General features: G+C 44.2%; 2 protein-coding genes and 2 long non-coding RNA genes across 4 annotated transcripts; 2 read left to right on the forward strand and 2 right to left on the reverse strand.

Annotated features, from left to right (window-relative positions):
* The first annotated feature begins 288 nt into the window (after positions 1-288).
* agk (acylglycerol kinase) lies at positions 289-3,405 on the forward strand. The gene is made up of 14 exons (XM_037108137.1): positions 289-542; positions 630-669; positions 783-862; positions 969-1,044; positions 1,150-1,275; positions 1,370-1,464; positions 1,545-1,614; positions 1,763-1,842; positions 1,938-1,995; positions 2,087-2,234; positions 2,331-2,428; positions 2,522-2,592; positions 2,698-2,782; positions 2,920-3,405. Exons 1-14 carry the CDS (start codon positions 433-435, stop codon positions 3,052-3,054), a joined length of 1,272 nt encoding a protein of 423 aa, XP_036964032.1. The 5' UTR covers positions 289-432; the 3' UTR covers positions 3,055-3,405.
* A 588-nt stretch (positions 3,406-3,993) lies between these two features.
* On the reverse strand, positions 3,994-5,243 carry LOC119024242. Its single transcript, XR_005076424.1, has 2 exons — positions 4,690-5,243; positions 3,994-4,588 (listed from the first exon to the last, which is right to left on the reverse strand). It is a non-coding gene; the product is annotated as an uncharacterized LOC119024242 (long non-coding RNA).
* A 4-nt stretch (positions 5,244-5,247) lies between these two features.
* On the forward strand, positions 5,248-12,527 carry LOC119024243. The gene is made up of 4 exons (XR_005076425.1): positions 5,248-5,384; positions 9,654-9,775; positions 9,904-10,106; positions 12,215-12,527. It is a non-coding gene; the product is annotated as an uncharacterized LOC119024243 (long non-coding RNA).
* Positions 6,027-13,336, reverse strand: dennd11 (DENN domain containing 11). Its single transcript, XM_037106800.1, has 9 exons — positions 12,534-13,336; positions 11,486-11,585; positions 11,228-11,386; positions 9,906-10,059; positions 9,646-9,784; positions 9,317-9,448; positions 9,071-9,221; positions 8,870-8,938; positions 6,027-8,740 (listed from the first exon to the last, which is right to left on the reverse strand). The coding sequence occupies exons 1-9, from the start codon at positions 12,955-12,957 to the stop codon at positions 8,545-8,547; spliced, it is 1,524 nt and encodes a 507-aa protein (XP_036962695.1). The 5' UTR covers positions 12,958-13,336; the 3' UTR covers positions 6,027-8,544.
* Between the last annotated feature and the right edge of the window lie 23 nt (positions 13,337-13,359).

Below are 13,359 nucleotides of genomic sequence, written 5' to 3' on the forward strand. Positions count from 1 at the left end.
TTGAACATTGCTGTTAATCTGTGTAGACTCTTCAGGCGGGGTCCTCGGATCTTTGGAGTCGTCTAGCTGGACGGGACTTGTAGTTTACCAGCGTGGATGAACTCAATAAGTGATTAAATTGTATTCCCTGCGTATTTCAGCTTTAGTTTACAAATTCTATTGCTTAACGAATATTTTTCTAACGAACGTTTAATACGCTCACGGAAGTGCTGCGCTGACACGCGTTCGTGAACCTTCCTGTGGCAATTGGTTCCGCCCTGTGTTGGTCCGTCCTGTTTTGAGGTTACACCGAGGTGTCCATGCTAGTCTGACAGTTGTAGATCCGTGACCGCTAGGATAGAAATGTGTCGTTCGTGATTTTCAAGCCTCGGTGCCTCCGTAAATTTAGCACCGCATTAGTACAAAGGGTTCGGGGACATCTCATCTAAAGCCATGGCTCGAGTTGTGAAAATGTTTCGGACGGTGCGCAATCACTGGAAGAAATCCACATTCGCTGTCTGCGTCCTGTCTTACGGAGGCTACTGGCTGTATGGTAAACACTGGTGAGTCTCTCAGCTTATGGTATTACCCACTGATGAGAGCACAGGTCTGTTCGTGAACCTTACAAATGTTGTCTTTTGTCTTATAAGTGATAGTGTTCTGCGGACAGAGGCTTGTCTAGTGGCCAGGGTGAGGCAATACTTGTTCTTTTAAACTAATTGTCAGCCAAAGACATGATACAAACCAATATCTTCAAGTGCCCATTATTAGTTAGTCCTCATAATCATCTTCATCTCTATTAGGAATTTGGGCGTCAACAGATCGCACCAGGGGAGCAGCTGAGGAAAGCAACAGTGATCTTGAACCCTGCAGCTTGTGGAGGGTAAGGAAACAGAAATGTAGAACTTCTGATTTAAACTTGGGTTTGGACTTCAAAAAACAGGTTTTTCTCAGAACATTTTCAGCTCCCTGTCTCAATCTCCCCCCAGGAAAGCCAACAACCTGTTTGAAAAGAATGCTGCTCCCATTTTACATCTGGCTGGTGTGGAGATAACAATAGTAAAGGTACGCATATCTTTTCCCTTTCAACCCATCAGTGTTTTTAGCGTCTTTAGTCAGTCCTATTTTGTGACGCCATGATTGTTATTTATATTGTCTGCTCCTCTACAGACAGATTATGAAGGCCAGGCAAAAAAACTGATGGAGTTTATGGAAAAGACAGACATGCTGATCGTGGCCGGAGGGGATGGCACCTTGCAGGAAGTCGTCACAGGCTTGCTGCGAAGGCCAGATCAAGTGGGTGGCACACAGACATCATGCTTTGGTTTAATGGTCACAGATCTGAACATTTCCTTTAACAGTGTCACTGATGGATGGTTTGTGTCTGCAGGAAACACTCAGCAACACACCGATTGGATTCATTCCACTGGGCTCCCACAATTCCCTGAGTCCAAGTCTTCACCTGCTCAGTGACAACAAGGTCAAGTAAGTATCTCAGTATTATACTTAAAAGATCCAGATGTGTAGTGGATGTGTCTCCCTGAGTAAATCTGTCCATTTTTCAGAGACATCACATCGGCGACACTATCCATTCTAAAGGGAGAAACTGTTCCTCTGGATGTGCTACAAATCAAAGTGAGACACTTAAGAAGTTACCAATGATTTTAGATTTTTTGTGGTAAAATAAAGAATGACTATTTTTTCAGTAATTTTCTTTTTTCATAATCAAGACAGAAAGATGGTTTAATTTTTACGGTGTGTGTGTATGTTTGTGTGTTACTAGGGCGAGCAAGAGCAGCCGGTCTTCGCTCTGATGGGACTTCGTTGGGGTGCATTTAGAGATGTGGCCGCAACAATTAGCAAGTAAGATTCCACAATTGGTCGCTCAGACTACAATCCTGGGTAAACTGTGACATAATTCCACATACACAAGAGTAATCGGCCATATTTCCTCATAGATATTGGTACCTTGGACCACTAAAGACAAAAGCAGCACATTGGTTTAGCACTCTTCAGGTGAGGTTTTATTAAAATGTGATTATCTCATTGATACAGTAGATGTCATGAGATGAGAAGATGTATCTTACACTGTTGTAAAATCTTTCAGGAGTGGCCCCTTGTCAAAGAAGTCTCTGTTTCCTACTTGGCTCCAAGTCTTCGGCTCCCTGACCTGCCCCCTCAGAAGCCCACCAGACCCAGCCTGCTCTACCGCATTGCCCGCAGATGGAGAAACTACTGGAACCCTCCTGTTGAAGGTAATTTGTGTTACTGTGTCATTAGTTGGATCACAACATGGCGGTAAACAGTGACGTTTTGAGAGTAAGAACGTTGGTGTGTGCATGTTTGCCCAGCGCCTCCAAAAGTGGAAGAGCCAGAGGTGTGGACGGAGCAGAAGCTGTCGACGCTGGAGCTTTTTATTCAGACGCACAACAAAAACCCAGTGGAAACGGTCAGTGAAAAAAAAATTGTGCTTATAAAACCACGTACCTGGTCATTGAGTGCTGACATTTTGTAATTATTTCTTGTTTATTTGGACTTGCAGCGGATAAATGACTCCATGATGATCTGTGCAGAACCAGACGACTTCACAGTGGGCGAGTTCATCACTGTTGGGTTAGTAGATTTTTCCCGCTTTTATTAGTAACAATTGAGGCCCAAACACAGTATATGACATGTTTTCGTATATTCAACAAAAAATGCAAATGTTCTTCATTTTAGAAATAAAAAAGCGGAGGACCCCACTTTATTCACCAAAACGTCCACAAAACTGGAGGCCAGTGCTTGTCGGCTGCAGCTGCCAGAGGTCAGAAACCCTTTTACGTGACCTGATTACAGTTTGTTACATCAAAACAAAACTATTTTAGGATATTCAGCTCACTTTTTAGAGCTCAGTATATTAGTTTTTGTCTTGACATCGAATTGTATGTCCTGACCCCACAGGGTGCCACTGGCTTCTACAACATCGATAACGAGGAGTATGAGGCGATGCCTGTGGAGATAAGGCTGTTGCCACGGAAACTACGCTTCTTCATCAGTGCAGAGCGCAGGGAGGAGCTCCTTTTGCAGATGCAGTGAAGGGGGGAAAAAAAGATGAACTATAAAGAAGACAAGAACAGTGAGACACAAACTGAAATCAAGAAAAACACAAAAGCAAAGATCAAGATGCCATGAAACTCTGAAAACACGTTTGGCTTCAGAGCCATTTGAAATTGTCCTTTGTAACATTTAAACATTACTCTAACTCATAGGAGGAGGATTTTTTTTACCTGTCGCTGTATGTAAAAGGACCAAGGCTCTGTATTTCTTTAAGCCAGTAACCAATGTCTAGGTTGTCTTACCCATGGACTCTATGTTTACTAAATGGTTTACTTTTTCCATCACAATTGAACTTGGTCAATAAAATAATGTCTGTCAATGTCCACACAAGTTTGCTTGATCAGTCTGATACTTGACGTGGAAGAATTCAGTAGATGACTGGTTCAGATAAGGGGCACAGGCTTGAGTAGCTAATGAACCTACAATATTATGGATAGGTTTCAGGTATATAGATGTAGGTAAAGGACACACATATGCTGCAGCATTTTTGAAAGGGTTGCAAATGATGTGAGTGTTTGGAATCTCCCTGATGAGGCTGGGTCTGATCTGACAGATAGTGTAGACAGAAAATCTGCAGAATTAAATAAGTTGCTGCGATGAAGGCCTGTAATCATATTTGGTTGCTCAGGAAAACAGTCAATACAGGATTATAATATAGGGCTGCACAATTAATCATAATATAATCAAAAATTGCAACATGGCCAAGTGCAATATCCTAAATCACAAGAAGTCAAAATGTTTGATAAAGGTCAAATGTGTGATCAAACAGCATTATGTCCTTTAGTGTTGCAGAGTTGCCCTGGCCTACAAACCTTCTCTCTAGATGTGAGAAACCATTTTCATTTGGTGCAGATCCCAGTCATGGGGGACATAATGTTATACACTAGACTTCCCAAAGGAATACACAGAGACAGCTGCTCTTCTGTACATATATTTGTTTTTAATTCAAATTCACATTATGTACATGGATGCAAAATAGTGTGAAAAGGATACAAAACTAAAGTGAAAACTTATTTAAATGCATTATTAATTATTATTAATTTATTTACAATGTTTGTGTGTGAATGTGCAATCACTAGTTCACTGTTCTTTTATAGGCAGACATTACATTAACAGACACATCAAATATGACAGATTTCATACAGCTGTCCCAATGTCTGTGTCCTGCACTGTGGAAGTACGACTTCATGGTGTCTTGGACTGACACCCGCATCCTGTGATGCCCAGGCAGTTGACAGTCGCTCGCTCCAGCAGGCTGTTGTCCTTGGCAACCAGCCTCCTCCATTTACCTGGCAGAATCTTCACTGATGCTGCAGTCCTGTCAACAAATTGCATGTGAAGATGTTGTGCAGGGCCACACAGGCCTCAACCACATCCACGGTCTGGTGGAGATCTATGGGCCTACCCAGAATCCTCCAGCGGGCAGCCAGGACACCAAAAGCATTTTCAATCACTCTCCTGGTCCTGGAGTGGCGATTATTGTAGACTGTCTGTGCATCATCAAGCTTGATGCCTACAAGTGAAAAGATGCAACACATTAGACCACAGTGAAAGCAGAGAACACGTGTATGATGTTATGGCGATGTCAAATCTGTCAGTGTCAGAATAGATTACCTGAATATGGCCGCATCAAATGTACATCCAGAGGGAATGTTTCATCCCCCAGGAACACAGGTGGTGTTGAGGTGTTCGTGTCATTCAGAGGGGCAGGTAGAGGAAGATCCAGGGTCCCCTGTAGAAACTGTGATCAGTCCCTGGGACTGATGGTGCCTGGGTTTGCATGTGTCTCACATCAATGGCTCCCAACACTTTCCTGGTCACTGCCTGATGCGAGTAACCTTAAAGTTATAGCTAGTTTCTATTCCAAACTCACCGCTAGCCGGCTGCGAGTCTTGTCGTGTTGTGTGAACGGCTAGATGCGATGCAGCAGCTCATCAAAAGAGAGCGGAGACGTGAAAGTAGCTGAAGTGCATTTCCTTGTCGGGAGCGCGCAGTGGCTCGACAACGCGATTAAATTCCCCACCGGGACGTCACTTTGCGGGTAAGCGACGGACAGGCCGCCTCCTTCTGCGTTGCATTTGTCGTTTTAAAAGCCATAAGCAGATAATCTCTTCCTCGGCAAACAGGAGCTCCAGCGCAATGTGGGCCGCCATGTTGGATATTGACGTTCTTCCGGCAACACGCTTGACGTTCTTCTTCGTCTTCTTCGTCTTCGTTAGAGGCTCCGGCAGGCTGTACGAAGCTGCCCTCCACCGTTACAGAGTAGTCACTTCAGGTTATATTCTTGTGGCCGACCTTTCTAATATAAGGTATGGAAACTTTAAATTACCTTTCCCACCTGCGAACAGGTGTTGTCAACAGAAAGGAAAGACTTTGCATCAACAGGCTGGTAGCGGCTCCTGCACTAGCTTGACACTAGCTGCCTCTTGGCTAGTCACATTTGCTGTAACGTTAGCCTTCTGGCTCGCCTCATTTGCCTGGTTGGAAACAACTGTCTGGGCGCACTAAAATAAATAACATGTTCTTCATTTCATAATAATCTGGATTTAAAGTTCTTGACAGCTCCCTCATTTCTATTGCTTCCATTCCTGGCATCCCAGTTTTTGTACAGGTGTTGGCACAGCAAGGAAATTGAACCCAGTAGCTGTTATCTAGCTTAGGTGGGTGAATATCCAGCTCAAGTCATGTGGCTATCACATGCACTGTTGACATTTTTTATAAAAAAACAAAAAAAGTGTTAATTGTTGTTGTTTCAATAAGTAATGGTGAGTATTTTCAGTTAAAAACAAATTTTGTTGCTTGTATTTCAGCTAAAAATGATTATTGCAGGCCTCCACATCCCCTCTTAGTGGCTGGGCTCCATAAAGCCCCCCTCCGGCCCTGGGTGTATGAAAATGAAATAGTTTAAGGGATAAAAAAAACCAAAAAAAAACAGAGGATTAGATAACATCTAAACATCTAAACTGTATCAATGTTTTATTGTTTTACAATGGCAGTACAGTGAAATTAACAGTTTCTCATGCTATTGAGTTCATGTGTACATTTACTGACATCTCTTTACAGTGTTTCACATTAGTAGAGGTGGAAACGTATTTGTTATTCAGTGAACACTCCTGATTTACATTACAATCAAGAAGAAAACACTACTTGGATGTGTTGCTGCATGTGTGCAATATTTTTGCTGTCTTTGACATTCAGTAGAGTGACACGCTGTACAAACAACTTACTTAGCTAATGCTGGTACACATCTGTGAACGGCTCCACAAAGAAGGCATTTTATACAGTGGTGTGTGTTGTGTACATTCCCTTTTACTTTGAACATACACCTAAAGTAAAGCAAACAGCGGAGACAGACGGAGGCAAGAGCTGCCTATAGGTCTGTTGACGAGTAAATAGACCAGTCAGAGTGAACAGGTTTCACTGGCGACGGTAAGGTCACTGGGGACAATGTACTTAATCTTTCAGCAAATACTGTTGACACACATACAGAAATGAGTCAGTCACTTTGCTGCAGTCATTTTGAGAAAATCACATTTCATTAAGGCCCCATTTAAACAACAAAGCTTAAGTGCCCTTCTCTTTCAAATACAATACTTTGTGCACTTTTTAAAAAAAATTTTAACCAACCCAAAAACGTCTTTGGGGGCGGTCGAGTCAAAAGAGTACAGGCTAAGACCATTAGTAGTCCTCAACCTGGAGATCAGCCTGCGACAGATCATTACTGAAATTGTGACAATGAAAAAGAATGAATATTTGTAGACCACTGAATGAAAAAGACGTGTTTTTAAAAATTACTTGGTGTTTTAGCTTGCAAATGCATACGAGGCGAGTATCCGCCTCATGTGTTCCAACATGGAACAAATTATCGCTCTGATTGGCAACGTGATGGATGAAATAAACCAGTCTGCCAGGGTAATTCAAAAGACACATTTGGCTCGTCTCTAGAGCTGGATTAGCTCAATGGGGCTGTGATGAAAAGGCCGAGAGAAACCGTCAGTTGAATCTGCCCGTGGAGGAGGAGTTAAAGCTTCTGCTCAGCCCTCACTGTGACAAATGCCACATCTCCAAAACCACAAAGAGATCTTTGTCGAGGACACAGACAAGCAGAGAGGGTCTCTCTGAAGATGATCAACAAGTAGACTACAAACGGCTCCATCGAGGACTTAACAGTCTCAAAGAAGATGGATAGGCTTATGCTGATGAACCATCCTTGAGACTAAAATACAAATTCAAGCCTCAATACAGTGCAACACACCCACACCCACACACACACACACACACACACACACACACACACACACACACAACCCCTCCATTCCATAACCGCTTGATGGCTCAGTCATGAACATAGCAATTTTAAAAAAAAAGGTTACACTTAAGTATGATCACTGTGTGCATCAGGAGATAGTCCAGTGGTGGACATGGTGCAGCATTCATGATAAATTAGTGTTTAAGAGTCACAGTCATTGACAATTCAAGAACATCAATTGAACACGACGTATGAAGGTAAAACAAAACACAGAGGTTTCCAGAACAGCACACTCAAACACAGAGACACATCACCAGATCGACCTCGTGTTGAAGGTGCATCAAGGTGAGCAAAGTATTTAACAGCGTTTCCCTCCCTGTTCCGCGACTCACCTTCGTAATAAACCATCCCAGTTATAAAAAAGAGGATATCTTACAAACATGTTACCATTCAATTGTGAGAGAATAGTAAAAACAAAAAACAAAAAAGCATTTACATGGAGAAGCCCGATCGTTTCAATTAACATAGAGACTCCTATTGCTTCCTTTTTAAAAGGCAAATAAAGTTTCCAAAGTAGCTTTATCCAGATGAGAAACATGATCATCCACGTATGGTATTATTTCACATGGTCGCACATTATGACAGCTCAAGTCTCTTGTTTAAATATATTTGAAGGATCTTCAGCAGAAGAAACGTGCGCACATAACATTAATCTATTCTTCAGACAGAGTGTCAAGTAGTCACCAAAGCTGCAGGAGTGTGAATGTTACAGTGTCTTATTCATTGTGACGGGTGCAGATGCAGACGTCCTGCTGTGAAACCTGATCAAGACTTTGATACTTTTATCCAGTGCTTCAGTCATGGCCACATAAGCCAGAATCAAAGTCAAACAAGGACACACAAACAAAAACCATTACATGACATAAGGTGTGAGCGGCTTTAAGAGCTCACCGTTGTGAAGCGCCGCAGTCTGCTAGGCAGGAGTTTTATCAGCCACCACAGAAATACAAAATGTCCTCAGCCTCCACGGCGGTTGGGAACAGTCTCCGCAGGTCAGATGAGACACACACAGATATAAAAACAGACACCCAGGAGGGGACAGCAGGCAACAGATGGAAGTCCCGGGGTGGAGGCAGTGTCTTCAGTGTCTTGGTGTGTGTATGTGGGCCTTGAAGGCACAAATATCCAGTGGCAATCCAAGTTTCCCAGACTGAGGGGCCTCAGGGGCAGCAGAGGTTGTCTATGACCAGCGTGATGTCAAATCCGTACACCTCCAGCAGGTCAATCAGGAAGGAGCGATCTCCCTGGGGATCCAGCCCCATGGCCCTCACGTGCTCCGTGGTGAGGGTGGGATCAATGCTCCCTGCTACCTCGGACAGGGTCTGGAAGATGCGGTTATTCAGCTCCATGAAGAATCTAGGACAGGATTAAAAACAGCTCTGTCACGCTATGGTCCTCCGCATTTTCTCACAATTATAACACCAACAGTACCACCTGTGACTATGACTCAAGCAGCAGCTACATGTATGCTTGCCAAGGACTCACAGAATAAAAAGATCCTCTTCAGTCGACGTGCAGTCTCCATCCACCTCCTGATTGTACAGCAACATTTGCCTGGAGATAAAAAAAAAATACAATCAATCAATCATGGCTTCTGGATCTTTAGGCCTCTGATTTTCTCTGAATAAAATCAGATCATTTGACAGGAAACAGGCTATTTTGCCTGGTTTACAGTGCGTAGTGTACCTCTGCTCCGTCAGTTTCCTGTACTTCTCCTTATCTGCCGCATTCAGTCGGAGAAGCGGCTGCAAGTGGCTTCTGTGCGTTTTCACATTCTGGTTATCAATGTAAACGTCGTACAGCTCCTTCTTCTCCTCAAATATCTTCTCTGTTGTGCCTTTAAAAAAAATGAAACATGGGTGCGTGCTCACACATAAGGGATCATTTCCATAGATTACAAGAAGCATTTACATGCAGTAGTGCTTCACTCACAGGCCACGTATGACATCTCTGTTTCCAGGGCGGTGATGTCGGCTACGTTGATGTAGAAGAAAGGCCGTAATTCAGGCACAGAGACACCGATTCCAGGCAAAGAGACGTTGGCCAGGCAGCAACAGCAATACACTGAGGGAGCACAAGAGCACAGGGGATGAAACATATTCATGGAAAGAGAAATTAAACACCAGTCGGGCTGCAGCATTAGTGCATTTATCAGACGCTGGGCTTTTAGTGTGGAAGAACAATAAGAACAGAATCTGTGCTGCAGCCACAGATTTAATTGCACTTTTCTCTGTTTGAGCACGTATGTCTGGGCTTCTCACCCCTGTAGCAGACCACGCCTACAGGTGGAGGGGAGAAGATGAGGAGACGTTTCCTAAGCAGCGCAAACTTCCACAGCACCATTATCTGCTCCCCGAAGAACTGGATGAACTGGGACATGCAGCCAGCTGGGTGGGTGATCTGCAGGGAGGAAAATATATATATATATATTTATATATATATATATAAAAACATGTGTTTTTATTTTCATTTTGAGGTCATTTTCTGACTGAGCAAACACGTTGTTGTGCTGCTTCCAGACCTTCATTTCTGGGTGCATACAGCGGTTGATGGAGGTGACGCTCCAGGTTGGGCAAGCGGTGACCAACCCGTTTCCCATAGGGGGAAGGACAGCCTTCTTATCCTCGTAGAAGGCTTCCAGTGGAGAGTACTGGCCTGGACACTGCAGCTGGTGTCTACAAGGCAATAACAGGAGGAGGTGCCATATCACTATTACACTTTTGTAGGTTAATACTTTTATTTGAGATGTAAATACATGTAAAACATCATTTTCTCAAACTGCTGATTTCTGCAGCTCCTCTATTCACCCTCTGTCCAAATGCTCTGTTATAGTGCCTGTCTCTTTAAAAAGGTGCAATATATAAGGAATTGGCCCTCTGTTAAATTCATTCACCTCCTCTATACAAAAAAAGACAGAAAATCTCACTTTCTACATCATGGGACCTTTAGTGATCTGTACGTCACGTTTGCAGCTCACGCAGAGTCGACCAGCAGATTTACAGAAAATTATTACAGCACGGTGGCTTGCATCTGAAACTATTCACTCAAACTGTTCAAATCTGTTACACACTGTAAGGGGAAGTCTACGTAGAGGCATTATGTATTCAGTATCAGATGCTATGTAGGTCATCCATAATGCAAGATCACATATTGTTCTCGGTTAGTAAGCGTCGCTTGTTCATAAATTGCACTGTGAGATTACTTGAGGCCACTCGCATCATATATACACACATCGCTTTTTAAAATCTGGATTCAGCCACATCAACTTGTGCTTTTCATGTTTCTAACACTGCCCGAGCATCTGCTCACTACTGTAAAAAAAAAAAAAAAGAAAAAAGAAAAGCCACAGCAGCCACACATAAATTAGATCACCACTCTCCATTCAGATGAATTCAGATCCACTTGCACTTGCTGTGTAACCTGAGCCAACTGTGGCTGTGTCATATATTTATGCATAGTCAATGAGGAGATAAGCTTTTTTTTCGTGACATGACTGAAGCAGAAGAGCAGAGTTACTGAAGAGAGGAGAGGCTGTCAAGGCTCCTTCCACTTCCTCGCTTAGACTTCATACAAAAAACTGCATGTAAATGGGCCCCAGCGACGATAGATGTAACTGGGACTCGAGGCTCATGTTTAATAGATGAGAAGAAATTTGAACAAGGAAGCGAGGACGGGAGGTGCGCACATACGAAGACAACTGCGAACATGCTCGTGTGAGAGAGAAATAAGGTAAACAGAATACAGAGAGGGTGGTGCACGGGCAGCAAAATAGGATACACAAGCACACTCACACACACACACACACACACACACACACAGGACAGTATGTCTTGTATGTCTTACCTGACTTGATTCTCCAGGAAGTGCATGTAGCGGTAGAGCAGGGTGTAGGAGGGAGACAGAATTCCCACGGACTTCATCCTCGCCCCTCGCTCCAGCTCGCTCTCCACAGGCATGTTCGCGAAACAGGCCAGCCCAAAGTAGGAGCCTTTACGGAAATATCTAGCCAAGGGGCAAAACAAAGAGGGGGAAGGGGGGGTGAACACACAGTGACAGATTTCTGGCAGGGATTGAAAAGACAAACGTTTCCTCCGTACATACATGAAGTCGCTGGTGATCCGGTGGGAGCCGCTGGCCATCGACTTGAACTCAACTCCGTCCAGATTGATGTCGTGGGGCAAGCACCACTCCACCATATTCCCTGCCATTCACACAGAGAACATACCATGTTACTTTCCACGCCGACCACTTTCATCCTGACTGCTTCCGCTTAATTCTGCGTACCAGTCATGCCGTCGCAGGAGGTCAGACAGAGAGAGAAAGCACTGACTCAGCAACTGTAACTTTCTCTACACTGGCTCCTTCTGTATATTCAAGGGACACTGTGTAGTGTTGGAGAAGAAATGTACAAATGTATAAGATCAATGAGGTGATAATACAAACTCTGCATTTCTTTTCCTTCCATATCTGAACAAACAAGCTGTCCTCAGAGGAAACTAAGGTCACCTGAACACTGTTTGTTTATATGTGGCGGACCCTGCCACCTTCCTAGCTTCAAAGTTAAACAGTATGAGATCCCGTTGTCTTTAAGGTTGGTTTGTTCATTCTGTTTGTTTAGGCGTATAATAAAAACATCAGTCAACGATAATTCCTTCTCTTCTGATTAAAATGTATTCCCCAAAACTGCATAATGCACCTTTAAGTACCAACATATTGGACTTGTTTCTCTGAACTGTTGACTTTATTTCTTGTCTATTTTTATCAACAGTGATGCAAATGATCATCACATTGTGAATTCAATCTAATAAAACTGTTTTCCTTTTGTTCCAGCTTGGGCTGCACTCACTCAGCTCCTGCACACAGTGTGTTTGAAGGCTTGGAAATCAGACCAGGAAGTCCGTTTCTCTTGGAAGTGATGCCCCACTGGTTTGATCGTGAATCTTAATATGTTTGACAACACCACCTCTATAGTGTCTCTGCTTAAGAGCAGCATTACCCCCTTCACTCCCATGACTCAGTATAATGCACTGAAGCACATCAGACACAGAGACGCTTCAGGATAACAATCCTTCAGATTGCCTGGTCAACAACAATTTGATCCATGACCTGACAACTAATCGGATGCCTCTTCTGCAATTCGCTCGCTTACCTGATCTGGTATCGAAGGTAACCACAAACACCGCCACGATCTGGTCTTTTTCCTCCCACTGATCCCTCACCGAGAGGCCGGGGAAGGGAACATGACGATCCGTACCGAGGGCGTGCGGGCGATCCCACCCGTGCCCGCAGAGCACCGTTCGCGGGCGGCCCGGGCTTCCGTCCCCGCTGGCGATAACAGCTGTTAGACTCTTCGTCGGACTGCAGGTTATGGCGGTGGTGGTGGTGCCGCTGCTCCACCCAGTAACGGCCGCGGTGCCTGGCGGTGAGCGACGCCCGACTGGCTGCGAACTTTTCTCCGGCGGTGCGTCGTCCTCCCGCGGCGGTGCGGGCGGCGGAGGGGCCGCCTGGTTCGGATCGGGCGGTGGGATCTCCTCCCAGTCCAGCAGTGGGGCTCGGTCCGACTGCTTCACCATGGTGCTGCGGCTGCCTCCGGGGACTCGGGAAGAAAGACGAATATCACTAAGGTCCGCTGTCCAGTTGAATCGCGCACACTAAACACGGTGCTGGAGCCGGATCATGGTTTCCTGCTGCCTGCTGGGTTGTTTTCTATGTATTTGTAAGCGTGTCACATCCACCGACGGGTTGCTTCTCCTCCTCCTGTCTCACTGTTTTGATGACGTCGCTGACTTCCGCCCACGTGTCTATATTACTATTTAATACAATGACCTAATTTCGGCTATGGACTTTTATTTTAGCCATGATCATTCATTTTATTATAACATTCACATAAAGATTCCGCTTTAATGTGCATGTTGTACTTTAGTTTATTACAGATTGTTTTAATGATATTTTCAGTTGTTAACTTGTCCATATTA

Source organism: Acanthopagrus latus, chromosome 8, assembly GCF_904848185.1.
Source record: "Acanthopagrus latus isolate v.2019 chromosome 8, fAcaLat1.1, whole genome shotgun sequence".
In the NCBI taxonomy this organism is placed as follows: domain Eukaryota; kingdom Metazoa; phylum Chordata; class Actinopteri; order Spariformes; family Sparidae; genus Acanthopagrus; species Acanthopagrus latus.